Source organism: Vicugna pacos, chromosome 2, assembly GCF_048564905.1.
Source record: "Vicugna pacos chromosome 2, VicPac4, whole genome shotgun sequence".
NCBI classification, from domain to species: Eukaryota; Metazoa; Chordata; class Mammalia; order Artiodactyla; family Camelidae; genus Vicugna; species Vicugna pacos.
This window is the reverse complement of record NC_132988.1, coordinates 22,741,054-22,766,515: the sequence shown is the minus strand read 5'-3', so window position 1 is coordinate 22,766,515 and position 25,462 is coordinate 22,741,054. Positions and strand designations below refer to the sequence as shown.

General features: G+C 33.5%; 1 protein-coding gene across 6 annotated transcripts in view; it reads right to left on the bottom strand.

Moving 5' to 3' along the window:
- The window catches only part of ELF2 (E74 like ETS transcription factor 2), an 82,743-nt gene that overhangs the window by 55,418 nt on the left and 1,863 nt on the right, over positions 1-25,462 (bottom strand). For 5 of the 6 annotated variants that reach the window (XM_072937385.1, XM_072937383.1, XM_072937393.1 and 2 more), the window contains exons 2-3: positions 7,014-7,101; positions 5,494-5,732 (exon numbers count right to left, since the gene is read on the bottom strand). The exons of the other annotated variant lie outside the window; for it this stretch is intronic. Coding sequence is in view for 4 of the 5 variants with exons in the window: in XM_072937383.1 (XP_072793484.1) it covers positions 5,494-5,565 (72 nt within the window). In the remaining variant the exon portion in view is untranslated. The remainder of the gene's footprint in view (positions 1-5,493; positions 5,733-7,013; positions 7,102-25,462) is intronic. 6 annotated transcript variants of the gene reach the window in all.

Sequence of the window (25,462 nt, the reverse complement as noted above, 5' to 3'; positions counted from 1 at the left end):
TTTCCAATCTGTAAGTCTTTTATTTCTCTTGCCCTGTAGCAACGCTGCCAGTGTGATGTTGAATAGAAGTGGTAACAGCAGACATCCTTGCTTTGCTATCAACCTTAAAGGGAAAACATTTAGCCTTTCACCAGTAAGTGTGATGCTGACGTGGGTTTTTTCAAATGACGCACTTATCAGGTTGAGGAAGTTGCCCTTTATTACTAGTTTAGGGAATCTGTATAATAGGTTTTGAAGTTTGGCAAATGGGCTTTCTATGGCTACTGACAGGATCACATGATTTTTCCTTTTTCCTTTGTTAATATGGTGAATTACAATGATTGATTTAACCTACCTTCTTGGGATAAATAAACCCCAGTTGAGACATATGATCCCTTTTATATGCTGCTGGATTTGACTGCTAGTATCTTATCAAGAATGTTTCTTTTCTATGTTCATGAATATTGGTTTGTAGTTTTCTTTTTCTTATTTTTTCACATTTTTTTTCTGTTCTCTCCTCTCATTCTGAGACTCCAATTACATTATGTCAGACAACTTGATATTGTGCCACAGGAAACCAAGTCTCTATTCTTTTTTTTTTCCCCGGTTTTTCTGCGTGCTTCATAATGTAGTTTTTATTACCCACTTCAAATTCACTTATCTTTTCTTCTGCAATACCTATTTTTAATCCTATGCAATGAATTTTTCTTTTCAGATCGTATATATTTCATGTCTAAAAGTTTTATTGGGGGGGAGGTTATAGCTCAAATGGTAGAGTGCATGCTTAGCATGTATGAGGTCCTGAGTTCAATCCCATTATTTCCTCTAAGAATAAATAAATAAGTAAATCTAATTAAATCCTCCCATCTGAAAAAAAAAGTTTCATTTTGTTCTTTTGTATCTTTTATGCCTCTACTCTCAGGTTCATGCTTTCTTTTAAGTTCTTGAGCATATTTATAACAGCTCTCTTGAAATCTAATTTCATCATATTATTTGTATTTCTATTTTCACTGACAATTTTTTTCTTCAAGTTACATAATGATTGTATTATTCCTGCTTCCTTGCATTTAACATGAATGGGTATTACATACATAAATTTTACATTGTTGGGTACAATTTACACATTGTTGTCTTATTTTAATAATGTTTACTATGACAGTTATATTATGGATCAGCTTTCAAAGTTTATTTTTAAAACTTTTTAGAGCAAGTTTGGACTACCCTTTATTCTAGGGCTAGTTTAGCTCTATTGTAAGACATGTCCCCTCTGGAGTCTCTAATGAATGCCCTGGACACTTAACAAGGACTCTCTAACTGGCTGGAACTCTAATACGTCCCAGCCCTGGGTGAACTCTGTAGATTATTTTCTGTAAATTATTGAGTTTATACCTTTCTGGTCATTCTTTGCCTGGCTTCTTAGAGTTTCACACTACACTCGGGCAGCTCTTTTAACTAAAGACGACGGGACTCCAAGGCTGAGTTTTTTATATTCTTTCTCTGACCAGCTTCTTCCTCTCAAATACTCTTGAGTCTTCAAAGTGGTTCCATTAGCCTCTCCAATTCCAAAGTCTGTTTCCTCAATTCAGTGAGACCATGACACTCTGCTTGGATTCCTCCTTCTCTCACTGTGGTTCAGAAAGGGCTCCAAGAAATAAGTCAGTACAGTCACTTCTCTTTCCTCAGGAAGCACAGTCTTGTGCTGCCCATTGTCCAACTGTCTTGGTCCATTCGTGCTGCTGTAACAAAATACCAGACTACAAGGCCCTCTTCCAGGTCAGATTTCTTGTTGAATCCTCACATGGTAGAAGGGGCAAGGGATCTCTCTGAAGCCTTTTATAAAAGCACTAATCCCATTCATAAGGGTTCTTCCCTCATGACCTAATTCCTCCCAAAGGCCCTATTACTTGACACCATCATCTTTGGAGATTAGGATTCAACATATGAATTTTGAAGGGTCACAAACCTTCAGACCATAGCACCAATGTTTCCAAACTATGGTTTCATATGTTTTGTTCATTTTCCTAGTTATTTACGGTAGGAGTATAAATCTGGTCTCAGTTACTCCATCACAATCAAAAGTGAAAGAATTCCCAATCTTATTTGTCTGGAAGAAGATGCCCTCTAAAACTTCCATTCATTTTGTTTTTGAAAATAATACTTAAATCCTTTTTCATTTTTTTCTGCATTAATTCCCCATTTCTATGAGACCTACTTACATTTCCTATTCAAAAGTTGCTCTGGCTATTCCTACATGTTTACTCTTCCATACAGTCTTTAGGCCAATATAATCAGTTTCCCCCAAACTTGCCCTAATATTTGATAGAGATAGAATTAAATATATGGATTAATTGGAGGAAATTGACATCCTCCACAATATTGACCCTTGCCATTTCTCTTATTCAAGTACAAAGTTTATCTTTGTTTATTAAAGTCTACTTCAGTATCATTAATTTTCTTCAAACAAGTCCTACATATTTTTTACATGTATTCCTCACTACCTTATATTTTTTGTTAATTTTCTGAAAGAGATCCTATTTTCCATGATCTCTTCTAACCAGTTTTCTTACGAAAGAAAGTTAAGTATTTTAAATGTTAATTTTGTACTCAAACTCCCAGGTACTCTTATTAATTCTAATGGCTTTTCATGGATTCCTTTTGGTTTTCCCAGGTAGAGAATCATATTATCTGCAAATAATAATTTGGTCTTCTTCATAATATTTACGTATTTTATCTTGCATGATTACAGGAAAATATTAAATAATAGTAATGGCAGTGCCCAATCTGATCTTCTTTTCAATTTTAAAGGAAATTCTCCAGTCATTCACCAGTAAACAGGGTTCTGGCTTGATTTGTAACAGTTTCTTTTTTAAATAATGTTAAGGAAATATACATCCAAATTTATATTATTTAAGTTTTTATCAGGACGGACACTGAATTTCGTAAAATCCTATTTCATTAAGTATTTTATCCCTACTAACATATCATATGTCATATTAGTAGGAACATGTATTACATTAATGGTTTTCTTAATATTGAATTATCTTTGTGTATCTAAATCCTATTTGGTAATTGGATTTTTTAATATATGACTACATTTTATAAATTTATTACTATTTTATGATTTTTGTACTTAACAATCCTTAGTAAGATTGTAGTTTACTTTTTTTCGTATCTTTGTCAGAAATAGAATTTTTCTAATTTTATAAAATGTATTACTTTTATAATCAGGAATAAAATTATAAAAAATAAAGCCTAAAAATCACTAATGGACTCTCCAAACGCCCACCACTTTTTAAATATTTATTTTTTCCTTCAGATTCTGGAGCTATGGTAATTAACTCCTGACAGGTCACTTTTTTCCACCCTACCCTACATTTTAGAGTATAGGTATTATAGATATGTATTATAAATTTATTCCTAAATAGTTGCTTTTAGACAAAATTCTCTTTCAAATACCACTATCTCCAAAACTCCCTTTGAAAATTAGAAGGTATTTCAGATACTAGTGGTTTTCTTCCTTCTAGGAATTCTCTTTCCCAAATGTTTCTATAGCCCAATCCCTTACTTTATTTAGATCTAAACTAATATGCCACCTCTTCAGAGAAGCCTTCTCTGTCCACCCTAATTAAAATATCCCTACTATCTCTCCACTCATCTCCAGCCCTGATTTATTCTTCATAGCCATTCTGAAATACTTTATCCCCAGTGTCTAGAGAAATATCTGACACACAGTAAACGGTCAATTAATATTTGTTGAAGGAAGAAATGAATGAAAGAGGGTACCCACATGGTATAATTTGAAGAAAAAGTCCTCAAGAATAGTTTCCTCCTTTCTGGTGCCACACTACCTAAAATTCCTGTGACCACCTTATAAGGCTACCAAATAAATCATTAGCCAATAATGCTTTAGTAAAATTATTTCACTTATCAGATTCTTTCTTCCAAAATAATCAGTTTTTCAAGCCATGAACTCTTAGGGTTGCATACAAATGAAGGAAAATATAGAATCTTCCAGAAACAAACTGTTACACTCTTTTTTCCCATAATAGCAGTATCCAATCAGCACAAGGTAAATATACTCTGCCTACTGTTCTTAGCAGCTCCCTCTACAGAATTAAAAACCAAAAGAGTAAAACCATGGGACAAAAGAGAAAGCACTTGAAGAAGCAATCATTGGTCTGGGTGATGTAGAAGGCAATGGAAGTTCCCTAAAGTCCCTCATTTCTTTGGTGAATCATACCTGGAAGTGATCATGCGGAAAGTGAATCTTTAAGAAAAAAGTAGAAATTGATAGAGAATAAAGCATGTCCTTTAGCTGTGGGCTTCTCTTAATGGACTTTGAACCAGTTTTAGATTCAAATACAACAGTAACATTTAAGTTATCAAGTCTATTGAAAACAAAGGAAAAGTACCTTCACTTTATCCCCTTCCCACTGAATTTACCATAGCCATCTTTGAAGACTGAACAGACACCAAGCAAGCAAGAAAAAGAATCCAAACTCCAGAACACAAAACCTGATGTCCTAACTCATTTCTCAGCCGTGTCACTCTACCACTGTGTTGGTACTAAGTACCAGTAACAGCAGTGTCTTTCACAGAATACAGAAAAAATAGGTTTTTTAAATACAACAAACTCTCCATTTTCCCATCTTATCTCTGACCAAATATTTGTCCTTTATTGTGCAGCATTATTATATTTTAATTTAGATTCTTCCCAATATTCAGTCTTCACTGAATGGTGGGAACAGAAGCCAGGCCCTGTGGAAGTCCATATATTTCTGGTACTGTTATTTTTCAACTCCCATCTCTTATTCTTTACTGTTCTCAATAACAGGAAAATAACCAAATATGCTAATGATGCAAAATTCTTCAAGTAAAAAATTTCAAAAACTGAGTTTCTTTTCTGATTTATAAATTACCTAAATTCTTAAGTATATAATATATGATTAAAATATGATGAATTTCCAGGCTGAATTAGATGTAAAAACAAAGATAACAATTAAAGGAGATACAAAATTCTAAATGAAAATGAATGAGGGGCGGGTATAGCTCAGTAGTAGAGTGCATGCTCAGCACAAGTTCCTGGGTTCAATCCCCAGTACCACCATTAAAAATACGTAAATAAAACATAAATTAAAATGAATCTTATTTAGTTATTTAGGTACAGCATATAACTATGCACTCTAAAATCCCAAACAACGGATTTTATCAAGATTTTCGATCTCTCTCTCAACTAATACTACCATGCTCTTTCTTTCAATATTTTCCTCCCGGTTCAATCCAATCAATATATGTATGTTCCAACAACTCAAGCAACTCAGACCCAGCAATACCTTCCCTCAACCTTCTATTACCTATGTATAGTAATAAACCTCATGGACACATGACATACATGTACAGTTTCATGCACTGTACATTTCTACTCTCAAATACCTGTTTCCCATTAAATTCAAAATTACTTCATGCATTGACTTCTATGAATAAAACAGAAATGAAATATATTAGATGCCTAACCTCTTGATTTTCTACTCCATTGCTGGAAAGCTCCAAAATAGAACCTCCACTGTGAACCACTGCTGATGTCATTGTTTATTCCCTGAGGAAGCTTCAAATGCTATTAATCAATGTAATTAAAGGTTCATGGATGATTGCCAGTATTACAGGTTTGCATTATCATGTTTTAAAAGTCAATAGAAGTGGAGTAGAGTAGATATCCAGAAATCCAGTCTTCTAAAGATGATTAACCAGAAAGCCTAAAAAAGGGAAGAATTTGAAAAGTTATTAAAACTACACAAGGAGGATATAAAACAACCTATTTTGCAATCTAATTTTTAACATTTTTGTAAACTAAGAAAAAGAAGATAGGCCTATACAGCCCTGTGTCAAAAGAGGGCACTAATGAGCATTCTGCTTAGAATTGTCAAGTTCTTGAACAATTTGAAATAAGATTACAATCTGAAATAATGTTCTGTTGCACATGAATGACCTTATTATATTTATATTCTAAGACATAAGATGTTGTAACTTTCTCTCTTGATGAAGATATACTGTTATTCCTGAAATATTTTGGTAAAAATTCCTGACATTTAAACAATTTTTTATGCACTGAAAACATTAAATGTGCTGGACAGTGACAACTTCTAAAATCATTCGTCTCTAACAAATTAGAGGATTTACTGGTTTGTAAATATTTCATTCTTCTTTGGCTCATTTGGTTTGTTTATTGGAATAATTAATTAGAATTATCTTTTGGTTGTGGTAGCAATCATTTTGTGTTCACATTTTGAATATTCTATAAGGTCTGTAAAACAGATTAATTTGAGTTATACTTTCAAAAACAGTAGTTTGAAAATAAGGTAGTAAAATGACTTAGAATGCCTTTAATATTACTTTATCACTCTTTCCTCAATTTTTTTGCCATTGGTTCAAAATGCAATGTAGCAAGTGATTTCAGTAAACATAATTCAAGCTTTTCCCCCAGTAGAGATGAGTGTCATTATGTACATCATCTAGATTTATGCATTAGATTATTTCTAGAAAGTTACATTTTATTTGATTTTGTGTATGTTAAATATTTCATAGAGAAATTAGAGATTTATTTCTAATAGGATTTTTTAATACAAAAACTAAAGAATGTAGAAGATGTAAGCATATTTAAAGAGAAAAGAATATACATTTCTAATTAATCATTCCATTAATACTGTGTCCTATATTAAGTTTGAACACTGGTACCATATAGACATAGAAATAAAATAATACAGAATTTTCATAAACTGGTATAATAAAAAGAAATACCTGGAGAAAAGAGCAGAAATTTCACCTCACTACCTAAGACGCATCAGTACTACTAGTCTCTTTTTGATTTTATCAACAGAAAATGGGATAAGATGTATTTGGATCTTAAGAATGAAAATTAAGAAAAATCCACAATCCCATCACACTAAAGCTCACTATTATCATATTAGGAAACAACTATTTTCAATTCCTGTTTTCTAATCATATAGATAATAATAGCAGAAATAAATTTTACTTACAGTTTGAATGTTAAGTAGTCTAAGCATCTTTCACTATTTTCACAACTTGGCAAGAGCTAAAATATAGACCAGCAGTTCTCTGGAACTACTAGTGGGGGGAAAAAGATAGTATTAATATAATTCTATTAAAAAATATTTTGCCCAAAGTAGGTGTGATTCAGACAGTATACACTTATTACAACAAACCATCTCCAAAGCTTGATGGCACACATTATGTAATGAACATACAAATTATTCCTAGGCTATTGAGGAATCAGCAGCTTTTTTCAAACTTGAAATTTTAAGTCACTACTAAATAACAATTACTGAGTAAGGACAGAGCCCAAGACATATAGCCCATGCCCCATATTATGGGTTATATTTCAATCAACCAACAGGATTTTAACAAGTGGCTGCAGGCATAACCCCAGAACCCCAGGAGTATAAAATCAAGTTTAAAAAGACTAACCCAAACAACTATTATAAAACAATATTAATGATATATTATTGCCTGTTAACTCTCCTGCTACTCAACTTTCTGCTCTCTCACCCTCCAAACTTGGCATCCATATACATCCAGACCTCCTAAGCCTCTTCAAATAGCCCTCCACCTTTCTAAAGCTAATCTATTGACCTATGCACTGCATCTAAGGTCTTGTTCCATCAATTATTCCCTCTTTTCCCTTAATTCTCTTACTTAACATTGAGTCTTTTCTTTCAACATCTAAACATTTACAGATTCTCTCATCTTAAACATGACTCCTCCATGACCCTGCATACATACCCCTTCAGCTACTGCTCTAGTTCCTTCCTTTCTTGGGTAAGACTCTACAAAAAAAATCTTTCATATCTTGTCTCCACTTCCTAATTTCTCAGGTACTCCTACTATGGAAGTTAGGCACCCATCACCACCAACTGAAATTTTTACTAAATTCTGCTTATGAAATCCAATGGATACATTTCTGTCTTCATAGGATTTAACATCTCTGAAGCATTTGACAGCGCTGATCACTCCCTCCTTGAAACTCTATCTTAAGTTTATCTTCTCCCTCGCTAGCTACTCCTTTTCAATTCCCTCTTGGAGGCCCACTCCTAATTTTCAAGGAACTTGAAGAGTACAAATGTAAGCCCATATACTGTATGTCTAAATAGTTTAAAATTATAAACCAACCTAACAAAGCAGTAAATTATTATTCTATTCTCCTATCTTGACATATACAGTTTTATAACAACCTAAAAGGCAAAGTTCTGATTTGGAATTCTAAGACTGAAGCTCTACAGGGGCACATGGGCGGACCATACCACCACCCCACCCTGCCCCTTTTTCTTGTCCCACCTTTAGCTCCACTCCATACTACAAGGAACCTCACATACATCCATGTGGACATCCCAGACAACATGTCCAAGCTCTGGCCGTAGGACTGCAAACAGCTGCCACTTGGCTATCCTCTAGGCCTATGAAAGCCCATACACATGCTACAGTCAAAAGAGGAGAGAATCAAAGAGTAGACCTGTGAAAAGCCACGTGGACAGGGAATTCTGGGATTCAAACACTCATAACTCGATCTAGAAATGGGTACCAGATGGACTAGTTCCCTTAGCGCCTCAAAATCCTTATCCTATCAGGAGGGCTATGGTTAGAGGAAGGCTAAACGAGGACCTATAAAGCACAAGGCCCAGAGAAAGGTTCTCGCTTGGGTAAGTCTAAGGACAGTGCTACTCTCTGGTCAACTCTTACATGTGGGTGTTTCCAGGATCCCATCCCTAGTCCTCATCTGACTGTTTACACTCTTCTAAGCTTTCTCATGTATTGCCATGGCTTTCCTCAAATCTCTCTTTCAGTCTAATTTATGGGCTCCAGTTTGTCTACTAGACCCTTTCTTGCCTCTACTTCCTTGTGAAACTAAATAGAGTATAAATAAGTAATAAGCATCTATTCCAGGACATCCCAGGGACTACATTAATTAAATCAGTCATTTCACAAATATTAACTGAGCACCTTTTACATACTAGTTTTCAGTTGCTAGAGATACAGTGGTGAATAAAGCAAAAGTCTTTGTTCTTGTGGATCTTATATTCCACTAGGGTGAGATGAAAATAAGCAAAATATGTATAGCACACATATAGATGGTGATGAAGGCTAAGGAGACGAACCAAAAGGAGAGAATATTCAGCAAGGAAGAGGGTTTCAATTTCAAACTGAGTAGTAAGAGAAGAATTCACTGAAAAAGTGACATATGAGTGGGAACCGAAAAAAAAGAATGAGTTGTGCCAATGACTAGGGAAAGAGCCCTCCAGTCAAAGGAAAGAGAAAATTCAAGATCGTAAGAGGGAATACTCCTGACTAGTTCAAGGATCAGCAAGGAGGCCAATATGGCTGGAGTGAAGTGAGCAAGAAGAAGAAAGAAGATGATGACAGAGAGGTAAGAGGAGGGGATCATGTAGGCCCTCTGTGAGGACTTTTACCCCAGGGGAAAGGAGAGGTTTATGCAGAGAGATGACCTGATCATTATAAGGATCATTCAGATGTTGGATTGAGAATACACAAGGGGACAAGCACAGAAGCAGAGAGATCAGTTTGGAAGCTACTATAAAGATTAGGTGAGTGGGGAGGGTATCATTCAAGTGGTAGAGCGCATGCTTGGCATGCATGAGGTCCTGGGTTCAATCCTCAGTACCTTCTCCAAAAATAAGTAAACCTCCCACCCCACCCCCCCAAAAAATTAAGTGATAGTGGCTAGTACTGAGTGGTAGGTTCTGCAGAGAGTGAATAGTGGTCAATTTTCGGGGAAAAAATTTTTAAGGTAAAATGGGCAAAATTTGATAGCAAACTGGATGTGGGGTGTGAATGAAAGAGTCAAGAATGAATCCAGAGAAATCAGTCAGAGTATCCAGACTAGTCATTAAATGGGATCAATAAAAATGTGAGAGAAGGTCCAGTATGTCCCAAACTAAACTTCTTCTCTGTTATCTCCCCCAAAGTATGCTTCTATTATATTTAGCTCAGTAAACTACCCTATCACCCACACAAGTTGCCTAAAACAGACGCTAAAGTCATCTGCAACTCCTTCCTCCATCAACACCATCATACTCTTTTCTCTTGACCCTTTCTCTATAATCTCATATCCTCTGCCTTGCTTGAGGTCGTTATTACCATTTCTCTATATTATTGTTAAGACCCTCAGAATTTGCCTGTTTATCTCTAATCCTCCCTCCCTTCCATTCCATCTACAGCTGCATTATCAGGGTGATCCCAGATAGAATAATGTCAGGCCCCTCTCAAAATTCTTCAGTAGTTCATCATCAACTGCAAGATGAAATCTCAACCTCTTTGCAAGCACACTAATTTTAGGAGGAACAAGCAAGGCGTCTAGGTCTATTTTTCAGAAGTTATAAAATGTTCGTTCTGATATGCTCAGGTATGGAAGTCACAAATCAAATCCACACTCACTTGTCTGGCCCATTTTCCCTTATTCCCTCCATCTAAGTTTATACCACAGTTGTTTACAATTGTCTAAATTTCTCTCTCTCTTTTCTTGATTTCCTTACCCTGTTTGCCCATTTGGCCAATCCCTAGCTGTTTCACAGGTCTCAACTCTAAAGCAACCTAATCTCCAATGTCATTTTCTATAATTCTCTTCCCCTAATCCACACTATACACCTTTGTTTCCAGCAAATCATTCACTTGCCACCTCCTATCAACCATATCATGGCCAATATCTATGCCTTTCTTTCAGTGCTCTCTAAACTCTTGCTTCTCTTTACCATCTTAATCTTAATTCCTGCTGCTTTCCCAATGCACCAAATTATAAATATCTGTGTGCCCAGTTTCTAAAAATCCGTGGTTTATACCACTGAAAACAGTGCCTTCATACAGGATACACAGTAAAGATGTGATGAACACAAGAATAAACAAACATGTTCCAATCAGACAAATATTATCACTGTTCACTACAAAGACCATGCTCATTCCCATGCCAATTCCTTTGCTGGTTCCCTTCTCTCACTAGGAATGCCCTCTTTCTTGGTTTTCAAATTCCACTTGTCCCTCGTGGACAACTTTTTCCCTATAATAACATCACCTCTTTCCTCTTTCTTACTATACCAGGTCTTTCAATAAGATTTATTTAGCACTTACTACATACCAAATACAGCACTATGCCAGGAACACAAAAATGAAGTGAAGACTCAGCCTTCAAACAGCTTAAAGTCTCCTTCAAACAGAAGGAGAAACATACAGAAACAATTACAATAATATAAATGCCATAAAGGAAACTACAGAGTACAGTGGAAATATTTTAAAAAGGAACACCTAAGTCAGCCCTGGGGAGTGGGTATGTTCTAGAAAGACTTCAGAAAGGAAACACCATTTGGTCTAAGACTAGAATAAGGGGTAAAAATTGGTATAACAATAAGAGAAGCAACTAAAATAAGACGACTGGAAAAAAAAAACCTCTGAGAAATGATAGCAAACCTAAGTATCACTCAGAAGTAAATTCAGCTCAGATTATAATTTAGTTGCCTAGAATACAGATCATACTGTCATTAAAAAAGTTTATGTGCATGATTTTATTTGTACAAAGTACAAAAACAAGGAAAACCCCATCTATGATATTAGAAATAAGATACTATATCACAAAAGGCTACTTATAACTAACATATAAGCGATGCTTGAAATAGAGAAGAACAAATCCAAGAGAAAAATATGAAAAATACACAAACACACAATTCACAAGAACAGATATAAAAATAGCCCTTAAACATATGAAAAGATGTTCAAATTTACTCATAGAAAAATGCAAATTTTAAAAAACAGATTCCTTTCCTCAGATTGGTGAAAATTAAAATACATAACATTATATTCTGTTGGTAAAACATCTATACATTGATGGTGGGAATGCAAACTGATACAACACTTTGAGAGGGGAACTTGGCAGTATCTAACAAAACTACATCTGTAGCTACCTTTTTAAAAATAGCTTTACTGAGATATAACTCACATATAATACAGTTCACCAACTTAAAGCATATAATTCAATGGTTTTTAGTATATTAATGAAGTCATGCAAACATCATCACAATCTAATTTTAGAACATTTTTAGCACCCTCTCCCCCTCAAAAAAACTCATGGCCATTAGCAATCACTCCCCATCCTTCCCCAACCCTTAGTCCTTGGCAACCACTCATCTACTTTCTATCTCTAGAGATTTGCTTGTTCTGGCCATTTCATATAAAGAGAATTTTATAACATATAGTCTTTTGTGACTGGCTTCTTTCACTTAGTACGTTTTCAATATTGATCTATGTGTAACATGTATTAGTATTTGAATTCTTTTTAATGCTGTATAATATTCCATTGCATAGATATACCACATTTTACTTATCTGTTCATCAGCTGATGCAAATTTGAGTTGTTTCCACTTTTTCACTATTATAAATAATTTTGGTATAAAAATTCATGTAAAAGTTTTCATGTGAACGTATGTTTTCTTTTTCTCTTAGGTATATACCTAGGAGTGGAATTCCTGGAACATATAGTAATTCTATGCTTAAGATTTTGAGAAAATGCCTAACTACATCATCTTACATTCTCATCAGCAGTGTACAAAGGTTCTAATTTCTCCACATCCTCATCAACACATGTTGTAGGTAATCTGTTATGCAGCAATAGATAATTAATACATCATCTTGGTAGATGCAATAAAAATCACTTGGTAAATTTTATAATTAAAATAAAAAAGCAGCCAAGACAAGCAGTGGCAAAATATTTAGAACTTTCTCCTTGATGCTGGGAAAAGAACATATACATCTACAATTACCACTTCAATTCAAAACCACACTGGCAATCCTGACCAGTAGAGCTTGATGAGAAAAATTAAAAGGCATAAGAAATGGAAAGGACAAAATGAATCATTGTTTGTAGATGACAAGACTCTCTACACAGAAAATCCAAAAGAATCTTCAGATATTAGAAGAGTGTGAGATGTGTGGATATAGGTCAATATATAAAAATCAACTGTTTTTCTATATACCAACAATGAACAGAAAATGTAATTTTTAAAAAACTGTATCACTTACAATAACCACCAAAACTATAAGATACCTAAGACTTAATCTAACAAAAGACGTACAAAGACCTCTGTGAGGAAAATGAATAAATCTATTGAAAGAAATTAAAGAAGTCTCATATATATGAAGAGATACCATGTTCTTGGATAGGAAAACTCAATATCTTAAAGATGTCAATTTCTACCAAATTCATCTAACAAATTCAATATATTTCCAGTCAAAAATCCCAAAAGGGTTTTACAAAAAACTTGACAAAGGTAGTTAAGGGGGAAAAAAAAGTATGTAAAAGAACAAAGGGCAGAAGTTAGCCAAAACCCTCCTGAGAAGAACTGTCCTACCTAGTCTATGGTAATTAGACAATAATTAACAGTGTAGATATAACCCAATATATCAAAAAGACCCATGCATACTTAATGTAGGAAGAGGAAGTGCTAAAATCAATGAAGGCAGGGAGGGCATAGTTCAGTGTTAAAGTGCATGCCTAGCAAGCATGGTCCTGGGTTCAATCCCCAGTATTTCTATATATGTATATATATATATATATATATATAAAACCTAACTACCTCCCCACCACCCTGCAAAAAAAAAAAGACTATTAATATATGATGCTGGGACAAGTGATTATTGACACAAGACAAAAAATTAAATCACTACCTCTCACCATTCACAAAATGAATTACAGGTGTACTAAAGACCTAAATATATAACTTTTTATCTTCATGAAATCACAGTTAAGGAAAAATTACTAAATAACACATGGAGAGCAAAAAACCAAAGATTTACTAAACTTGACTACACCAATTTTTTGGTTTAAAATTCTTAACAATAGAAACCAAAAACAAAACTGAAAAATAAAAGTCTGGGAAAAGTAATTCCCCTCCCTCCAAAGAAAAAAAGGAATTCCTACTAATTAGTAAGAAATATATATAACCAAAATTCTCATAAGGATCTTAAAATAAATTATATTAAGGCACACATGGGTAAATGTGATGTGAATTCTAGTTCTCATGTTTTAGTTCTCATGTTGTGTGTATTTATCATATTATTAAAAAAAAACAGCACCCATGCTTGGAATAATTATTTAAGTGTATCATGAATCAAGGATTATAATTCATCTAATTTCGTACAACTGGCATCCAAAGAAAAAGGTTTAAAACTGATTTTATTAGCTTCCCACCTAAAGTATGAAATTCATTCACCTGAGCTCGTTCTTTTTAAATGTCATATAAATTGAGTATTTACTAATCCTCTGACAAACTCTCTTTTTTTTTTTTAACAATTTTCCAGCAGGTTCTGTTAATTTTCTCTGATTTAACTGCTTCTTAATACAACTACTAATTTGTAAGAAAACTGGAGTCACAGTTATCTTATTTGCTACTGCAGCAACTATGTCTAAACAACCTAACAGATCAGAAAGAGGAAGGATGATTCTACTTACATGACATTCAAGAAAAGGTAAAACTACAGGGACAGAAAACAGATCAATGGGAAGCAGATGACCTCAAAGGGCACAAGGAACTTCTTGGAGTGATAGCAATATTTTACATCTTGATTGTGATGGTCATTGCATAATGATACCAATTTGTCTAACATGGAAATTGAAGGATGAATTTCACTACATGTAAATTAAACTTCATTAACCTTGACTTCAAAAGGGGAAGACAATACTGCAAATGAGAATGTAATCTATTAAAGAGATATTCTTATTCAGTATTAACAGCATTATCATCATACTAAGAACTGTAGCTTGTAATCTAAACCTATATATAGTTCAATTCACAACTGGTTCCTGGCTGTGATATCAGAAAAATTCTCCCCCTAAAATACCTTATTATTCTTAGCCATTTCACTGATAAAAGTAAACCTTTTCAATGTGCAATTCAATTCCAGAAGTATTTCTAATTTATATTTCACTGTCCTATTGAAATTATCAAACAAGTCTGACAAGAATTATATATGTCATTTCATAATGCTAATATAGTAGCAGTCTCAATAGTCTCAACCATGTATTTTCTAGTTATTGAACCATTTTTATGCCTGTCCCATCATCCTTACAATAACCCTGTGAAATAGGTATAACTATCCCCTATTACATGAGGACTATTTTAACAGTATGCTTTATAGCTAGTGTGACTAATAGTTAAGAGCTGGTGGCCATTGTATCCCGAGAATACAGTAGGTGCTCAATAAATATTTGTTGAATGGTGGCTTTACCTCTGACTATGTAATCTTGGACACTAACTTATCTCATTAAAAGTTAATATCCTCATCCATAGTAAGATAGTAAAACAACTCTGCGAAGTAGGTGTGTTTAGTTCTTTTAATTCTTTATATAAAGTGCCTGGCACACTGTGAGTATTGAATGAATGTGACTTTGTTATTATCTCTTTGATAACATCAGTCAGTGCTGCATCATATTGCCAAAGCTTTATATAATAAAGCAGTAACAGAACAGATGATAATATCTAAAACCTAACTGCTCCTCATACAAAACTGAGATGTTTATTCTTATAATCTATTAAACGAAAAATCAGTACATTCTAAAGGGATAAAAAGTAAACTAATGAATTTTTTAAAGAAAGAAGAATTCCCTTGTGAAAATGGAACTAAGTGTAAGGAGTGTATATTTTAAAAATATTTGGGCCCGAAAGTCTGGGCTGGAAATAACTGAGCAGCAAGAGATCATGTCATAGGACTTACTTTAGGGCAAGGTGATTGATGCAGATATTTAAAATTGGATGCAACAAAAATTTACTGGCCAATAGACATTATATGAAAACTCTTTTAATATGGAAGAGATTTAGAGCTCCTTTTATAGAAAAAGAAATAGGTTGAGGAGGCTAATAGGAAAGTCAGTAAAATGATTTGCCAACCATAAAAACAATTTTGCATTTCAAAGGTCCCTCACCTTGGATAATAATATCTTAAAATGCTCATTTACTCACGACCCTGGGTTAGAACACATAGACAAAGACACAGAATGACATATAGATAAGAAGTCAACTTAGATAATTTGTGACTTCATCTAAGTTATGTTTAAGCTATTTTGATGCTTTCCTTGCTAGGCATGTTTTGGTGGGTTTCTTCATCAACCAAAGAACTACAAATGGCCAGGTTCCCATTTGAGGCCTAGCCTAACAAATGTTGATTTGTTCAATTTATTTTACTATGGTGAAAATACATGAGGTTAGTATCATCTAAAAATACTCTGAATTATCAAACATTACAGTTAGTTAAAGAATTGATGAGCACAGAGAGAGCAAGACAAAATCAACCTGACTTGGCTGCCCACAGTTATCACTGGAGCTAAAAATGATATTGCTGCCTAGCTACACTCCTTTAATATTTTTATCTGCCTACTTTCTGTTGCCATTTCACATATGCTCAAATTCCAGGGCAGTAATAAAAAGGGTCAGAATAAGAATATGGGGGAAGAGAGATCACATTAAGCATATCTTAGAATCCAACCTATCTTGAGGATGAAGATAAGCAACAAAGGTCTGATTATTAATTAATAATCCTAAACTTATATGAATATCCATTTCTAGACTTACTCCATGAACTATCAGTAAGAAATATTAAATGGTGGAAATAATTATTTAGCCATGTATATTCTGTGAATAAGCAAGTTTCCAAATCAATTAAGAACGAGACAAAACAATATGTACTAGTAAACAGAAACAGGCTCACACAGAAAACAAACTTACAGTTACCAGAGAGGAAAAAGGACGGGAAAGGATAAATTGGGAGTTTGGGATTTGCAGATACTAACTCCTGTACATAAAATTGATAAACAACAAGTTTATACTGAATAGCACAGGGAACTGTATTCAATATCTTATAGTAGCCTATAAGGAAAAATATGAAAAGGAATATATGTATGTATATATATGACAGAAACATTATGCTGTACACCAGAATTTGACAAATTGACTATACTTCAAAAAATATATATATATATGTATGTATACTATGAGGTTTCGTTAAGGAAAAAGTGACACTCAAAATCAAGCCTTATGCTCTGACCATTGCTAAAATGTTTGAAAAGTCTCAACTCTGGTCACAATAGCTTCCTGTACAACTAAAAAGAGATACATAACAGACTTGTTTCAACCAGCTTGAGGTAGTCAAGCAACTCCTTTATAGGAGGCTGAAGCTAGAGGTGATCAGGATATATGGTAGATCCCCAGTCATCAAAAAAAGAAAAACTAAAATCTATTTAAGTTTTATTTAACAAAGCAAACTGGAAGAACTTTTCTTTCTGGAGATAAAAATTACCAGCCCAGCAATTGCCATCCTAAAGACCCTAGTACAGAAAAGTTCTAAAACCTTCATCAACTTCTTCACTTTTGTAACTTAAAAACAAGCAAAGAACTGCCTTTCACAAGAATCTTTTTAATATTCTGGTTTGACAGGAATATGAATCCGTTAAAGTGAATTTATCCCAGAAGAAAGTCAATAACTAGCTTAGTTTATTTTTCCTTCTTCTTTCAAACAATGAAGGGTAACAGTAGCTATCATTTATACAGCACTTATTCTGTGCCAGGCATCATTCTAAACTCACTATATACATTAATCTATTTAATGTTCACAGTCCTACAAAACAGGTATTATCCCCATCTTACATCTGGGGAAACTGAGGCACGGAGAAATTTAAGTAACTTGCCCAAGGTCAAACAACAGGCAAATGACAGAATCAGAATTTGAACCTAAGCAGTCTGACTCCAGAGCCTACGCTCTTAAAGTTTTTTCTGCCTCATGATCATACAAGTGTTTTCAAAATTAAAACTGAAAAAATCATACAGAACCTCTCCCACTCCACCCTGGGAGATTTTTCTACCTATTTCCTTATTGGCTCATCACATGGCTGATAAGTAGGCTTAAAATATACTAAATGGGAAATACACATATCTTATCTACATAAGTATACATATCTTTTCCCTTTCCCAAAGAAAAAGAGGGTGGCAAGAGGAGGGAATGAATTTTTTAACTCACAAATTCTCTCACATAAGTTCTGTAGGCCTTACGGAGAAAGGGACAGTATCAGAAATTCTTTTTCCTGTGCTCTCTTTAGGGTTGAGCTTGTTTGTTTTTCAGAAATGTTGGCCTGCACTTTTGTATTAGCAAGAAACAGAGATTCTCAGATATAAGCTTTATATCCTAATTAAAATTTACCTATATTTTAAGTAAAAGAACTACCTGGCACCAAAATATAAACGTTTTCATAGTGCTAAATAAAAAGGCCCGTGCAGAAGCAACTAAGAAAAAGTGCACCCAGGCCCTCACTTTGAGACCTAAACTATTTACAAGATTATCTCCCTTTACCTAACTAAGCCAAGGTTTACAGCTTGTTCCATAGGTCTTGGAAGATGGACGCTTACAGGCCTATAGAATGTACAACAAATGGATGAATGAATAAATGCAAGCCTATTTTTATTTGAAGGACTAAAATCATCTTATTCTATTCCATTCTTTATAAAGCTAAAAACATTTTTAGAAAATCCTACAGGTATTTACTCACACTCAGAAATTATTAAAGAATAAAATTATATACTGAGCTGTAAATTAACTCTTTAGTCAAGAATAAAGGTCACTGGTGGGGAGGGAAATAGCTCATCAGGAGAGCACATGCTTAGCGTGCACGAGGTCCTGGGTTCAATCCCTAGTACCTCCATTTAAAAAAAAAAAAAAAGAATAAAGGTCACTGCAGTACTTTTTCAGTGTTTCCCCACCACACTTAGAAAAAAATCTAAACTTTTTAACATAGACTTTATAAAGTTCAACCCAGGGCTAGCCCACCCCACCTCTCTGATCTCTCTCATCCCTTGTTTCTCCTTCACTGGCTTGCTGAGCTCCAGTCACACTAGCCGTATTCCTACAACACACCAAGCTTATTCTGCACCTCCTGTTCTCTAGGATACATGGCCCTTTCAGATCATTGACAGATCCTCACCTATCATGCAGGTCTCACTTCAACTACCATCCTTTCAGAGAGACATTTCCTTTTTGGCTCCCTTCCCCCAGATTATTTTACATTCCTGGATAGCTCCCCAACATTCTCAAACTGCAATAACATTACTCTAGTTTATTTCTGCATTATCTTTATCATTGTCTAAAGTTATCTTATTTGTTTATATGTTTAATGTATGCCTCCTCTAACAGAATGCAAGTTTCCATAAGAACAGGTACTGCATTTATCTTATTTACTGCAATCTCTCAAGGGCCTAAAATGAATGAATACTATACTAATAAATGTGCAGGCTCATATGAAGACTTTGATATTCTGTAACCATTATAAACATTATATTGCTCTCTTAGGCTTCTTCCACTTTTGTCTACCTTTCAGCACCTACTGTGAGAGAATTAAGCAGCAAAAAATACGGACAAACAAGCAGACGTTAAGGGGGGAGGGTACGGCTCAGTGGTAGAGTGTATGCCTAATATGCACTAGGTCATGGTTTCAATCCCCAGTACTGCCATTAAATAAATAAACAAACAAACCTAATTACCTCCCCCCTCAAAAAAAAAAAAAAAACAAGTAGACGTTATACTGTATAATCAGTTCAGAGACTGAACTAAGGTTTAATAATGGCATGTCTTTCAAGTTATACACTGATCCTACTTACCAATAAAGTTATAAGTAAATTATTATGTTCAAATATAAACTATACACGCAATTTAGCATTTATGAGTAATGTACTTTCATGTGTGTCATGAAATAGATAAAAATAGTGAATATAATTTAAAAATAAAACAAACTCCATTTTATAATTTAACACAGTTAAGATATTATCTCCAACTAAAATTTAATTTTATCTCCAAATGAAGAAATCATGTTTAAAGAATTAAAGGAATGTGAGACCTATAACTCATAGAATAGGATACAGATGTATCCTGTAAAGATACAGATATTATTTTAAAAAAAAAGAATAAAATGGAAATCCTGGAGTTGAAAAGTATAACAATTCCATAGTTGAAAAGTAGAAGAACACAAATTTTAAATTCACTAGCTGAGCTCAAAAGCATTTTGGAGACGACAGAAGAAAGAGCCAATGCACTTTAAAATATATCAATGGAAATTACCAATTCTGAAGTACAGAAAAGAAAAATAAAAAAATGTTTTAAATGAACAGAGCGTCAGAGACTTAGGAATACCATCAAGCAGACCAATATACATTAATGAGAGTTTCAGAAGAAAGGGAGAGGGAGAAAAGGACAGAAAAAATATCTAAGGAAACTACTGTCAAAACTTATCAAATTGTCAAAAATGTTAATCTAATACATTTAAGTTTCATGAATCAAAAGTAGGATAAAGTAGGACAAAGAGATCCATACCTACATACATCATAGTAAAACTGTTGACTACAGATAGAAAATCTTTAAAGCATGAAGAGAAAAACAACTCATCAGAAATAATGGAGGCCAGAAAGCAGGAGATGACATATTCAAAATGCCTAGAGAGAAAGAAATCTGTAACAAAGAATTCTATATCCAGCAAAACTATACTTCAAAAATAAAGACAAAATAAAAACAATTCAAAGAAACAAAGGCTGAGCTAATTCATTAATAACAGAAATTCCTTACAAGATATCAAAAAGGAAGCCCACCAGACTGGAAGGAAATAACTAACCCATAATGTAAATACGTAACAAGAAATAAAAAACACATAAAAAATAAATACACGTGTAAATATAAAACACTTTAAATTTTTTTTCTTCTCTTAACTATTTTAAAAGACATACAATTGCAATAAAAATATAAAACTGTATTGTTGAGCATCTAATACATAAAAATATGCATGGCAATACTAAGACAGGAGGAGGGAGAAAATGAAGCAAAATTTCTTTATTTTACTATATTAGTCAACTGTGATAAATTAAGACATATATTATAATCCCTAGAGCAACCTAAAAAAATAACTTTAAAAATCCAGTTAAGAAGCTAACAAAGGAATTAAAATGATACCATGGAAAGTATCTGTTACCTTCAGAAGAGGCAGTAAAGGACAAAGACATAAAAAAGAAATGAGACATATAGAAAATAATTAGCAAAGTTGCATAAATCTGACAATCAATGATTACATTAAATGAGAACAGATTAAACTCTCCAATCAAAAGGCAGAAATGGTCAGACTATTTTTTTTAAGCATTTTAACTACATGTTGTCTGTATGACACACTCTAGATTCAAAAACAAATAGGATAAAGGTAAAAGGATGGAAAAAGATATGCAATGCATAAGAGAGCTATACTAACACCAGACAAAACACTACTAGAGACAAAGAGGGATCTCTCATAATGATGCAAAAAAAGTCAATTTGTTAGTAAGATGTATGTATATGTATTATTATATATGTATATCATACCTAACTCTAGTGCCCCAAAAATACGAAGCAAAATTGACAGAACTGAAAAGAAAATTAGACACTTCAATAGAAATTTTCATATCTCAACCTCAATAACTGACAGAATGGCTAGACAGAAAATCAGCACAAAGAACCAATTTGACCTGACACCTACAAAATATTCTACCCAACAACAGAGTATCTCTAAGAGCACATAGGATATTCTTCAGAATAGATTACATGCTAGGCCACAAGAATGTCTCAATAAATTTAAAATGAGAAAAATCATGTAAAAAGTATGTTCTGCTCACTACAGGGGAATTAAATTAGAAATCAACAACAATGAAATTTAGGAAATCCTCAAATAATTGGAAATTAAACAGTACATTTCTAATAGCCCAGGGGCCAAAGAAGAAATCACAAACGTAATTAGGAAAAATAAATGCAAAATTTTAAAAGCAGGGCATATAAAAACGTATGGCAGCTAACAGTGTTTGGAAGGAAATGTATAGTTCCACATGCGTACATCAGAAAAGAAGAAAGATCTCAAACCAGTAACCTAGGCTTCTACCTTAAGACACTAGAAAAACAAAAGTGAACTAAACCTAAAGCAAGCAAAGGAAGGAAATTATGAAGATTAAAAAGGAAATCAGTGAAATAGAAAACAGTACTGGAAAAAAAATCAAACCAAAACTTGTTTCTTTGAAAAGAGCAACAAAATTGACAAACCTTTAGCTAAAATGACCAACTGAAAAAGAGAGAAGACACGGGCTACCAAAATTAGGAAAGAGCAGCATCACTACCTACGCTAGCAAAATTAAAAGCATATACAGGAATATTACAAAACATATGTTAAAAATATTAGCTTAGGTGAAATGGACAAATACCTAAAAAAACACAATTACTGAAAGTAACTCAAAACTTAGCAGTAAAATCTGAATTAATAGTTTAAAAATTTCCCAAAGAGAAAAATCTAGGTCCAGATGCTTTCTTTCACTGGTGGATTCAATTAAATATATTCAAGAAGGTAATAATACCAATTCCTCACAAACTCTTACAGAAAATTGAAGAGGTAACATCTCTTAATTTATTCTATGAGGTTACTACATATTACTGTGTTATAAAATCCAAAGACAACACAAGAGAAGAAAACTACAGAACAGTCTTTCTCATAAATATAGACACAAAAATGTTGAACTAAACATCAGCAAACTTAATCCAGCAACATATAATAAGAATTATGTACCATGACCAAGTGAGATTTGTCTTAGGAATGTAAGACTGGTTTAACTGCTAAAAATCAATTAATGTAATACACCATATTAATGCAGTAAGGGAAAGAAATCACATATTCCTCTTAGACATTAAGGTGACCAAACCATACTGGTCTGCCTGGGACTGAAGTGTTCCCAAAGATGCAGAACTTTCAGTACTAAAACCAGGAGGGTTATGACCAAACTGTGACAGTGGGTCATAAGAGATGCAGAAAAAGCATCTGATAAAATCCAATACCTATTTATGATAAAAACTCTGAACAAAAGAGTATTAAAAAGGAACTCTCTACCAAATACAGAAATCTGCTATACGATATTGTACCTATAATTAAGAGCACCATATCATATTCTTGAAAAGCTAGGGTAGATGATCTCCTGTTAAGTGTTCTCACCACAATAAAATTTCTTTTAAAATAAAGATTTGTATGTGAAAAGAAATTTTCATGTTCATGGATTAGAAAACCCAATAATGTAAGATGGCAATTCATCCCAAACTGATCTATAGATTCAATGTATTCCTCATCAAAATTTCAAGACATTTTTGCAGACACTGACAAGTCGATCCTAAAAATTTTATATAGGACCCAGAATAGCCACAATTTTTAAAAACAAGGACAAAATTGAAGGGCTTACAGTACCTGGTTTCATAAATTACCATAAGGCACAGTAATCAAGACAGAGTGGTACTAGCATAAGGATAGACATATAGATAATGAAACAGAATTGAGAGTGCAGAATTAAATCTTTACATTTACAATCAATGGAGAAATGATAGTCTTTTTGACAAGTGGTGCTAAGACAATCCATATAAAACAGATGACTTTAGACCCTTATTTCACACCATACATAAAAATCAACTCAAAACAGATCATAAATCTAAATATAAGAGCAAAAACTATAAAACATCTAGAAGAAAACAAAGAAGAAAATCCTCAAGACCTTGGATTAAGCAGAGTTCTTAAAACAACAAAAGCATGATCTATATATAAAAGAAAAATTGGGAAACTTAAGCTTCATCAAAATCAAAACTTCTGTGCTTTAAAAGACTCCAATAAAAAAATGAAAAAAGACATGGACTGGGAGAAAATATTTTAAATCATGCATCTAATAAAGGGCTTGCATCCAGAATGTATAAAAAAACTCTTAAAACTCAATAATAATAAGACAAATAAAAAACAGGCAAAAGACTTGAATTTCACTCGAAAGGATATAGGAATGAGTAATCATATGAAAAAATACTCAACAGCTTGCATCTTTAGGAACAATGCAAATTAAAACTACAATTAGTTAAATGCTTCACACCCAGTAAAATGGCTATATTATAACAGATAGATAATAACAAGTGTTGGCAAAGATGTGAAAAAAACTGTAACTCTCATTCATACATTGCTGTTAGGAAGGTAAAATGTAAGGTCACTTTAGAATTCAGTTTGGCAGTTTCTTAAAAAGTTAAACAGATGACCCAGCAAATCTATTCCTAGCATCTACCCAAGAGAATGAAACTGCACATCATCATAGACTTGTACTCAAACTTTCAAGCTACATTATCTGCAACAGTCAAAAAGGTGGAAATAATCCAAACACCCATTAAGTGAAAAAAGGTAAACAAAATGTGGCATATCCATATAATAAAATACTATTTAGCAATAAAAAGAAACAAAATACTGACACATGCTACAATATGGATGAATCCCAAAAAACATTATGCTAAGTGAAACCACTGCATATTATGTTTGTGACTATATATTGTATGTTTCCACTTATACCAAATATCCAGAAAAGGCAAATAGAGACAAAAAAGAAATCAGTGGCTGCCTAAGCCCACAAGTGAGTTTAAGTGCTAACTGCAAAGAGGCCAGAGGGAATTTTTAGAAGTGATAGAAATGTTCTAAAACTGGTTTGTGGTGATAGTTTAACAAATCAACATATTTACTAAAAAAGTATTAAATTTTGCACTCAAAATGAATTTCTGATATTAAATGGTAACTCAAAAGGCTAATTTTTTTAAAAAAGTGTAAATACCCAAGAGAAATGAAAACATAGCCACACAAAAACTTGTACACAAATGTGCTGAGCAGCATTATTTGTAATAGCTAAAAAGTGGAAACTCAAATGTCTACCAACTAATTAGTGGATAAATAATGTGGTATATCAATACAATGGAGTATTTCTCTTCAACAAAAAGAAATAAAACAATGACACATGCTACAACATGGATGAACTCCAAAAACATTATGCTAAGTCCAAGAAAGCAATCATGAAAGGTTACACACTGTACGATTCCATTTATATGAAATGTCCAGAACGGGCAAATCTATAGAAACAGAGAGTAGATTAGTGGTTGCCTAGGACTAGGGGTTTGGAGGGAAAGTGGAGAGTGACACCTAATGGGTGTGAGGTTCCTTTTTGGGGGTGATGAAAATGTTTTAAAACTGATTATAGTGATAGTTCCTTAGTGAATGTATTAAAAAACCACTTAACTGTACATTTTAAATTGGTGAACTGAATGGTGGGTGAATTATATATCAATAAAGCTGTTAGCAAAAACAACAACAAACCTTAGTGTACAATCTGTTAGCAGGTAAAGCCATCAACACTGATAGGCCCTACCACAGCCACAGTTACTATCTACTTAGGACAGAAAAATAAATTCTTTACAACCTACTGTGATTATTTTGTAAATTAGTATACATATATCTGAAATGAAAAGCAATGATTAATCAAAGTAATTAGTTCCAGCACTAAGATTAAACAATAGGTTGACATTAAATTTTCAAATTCCA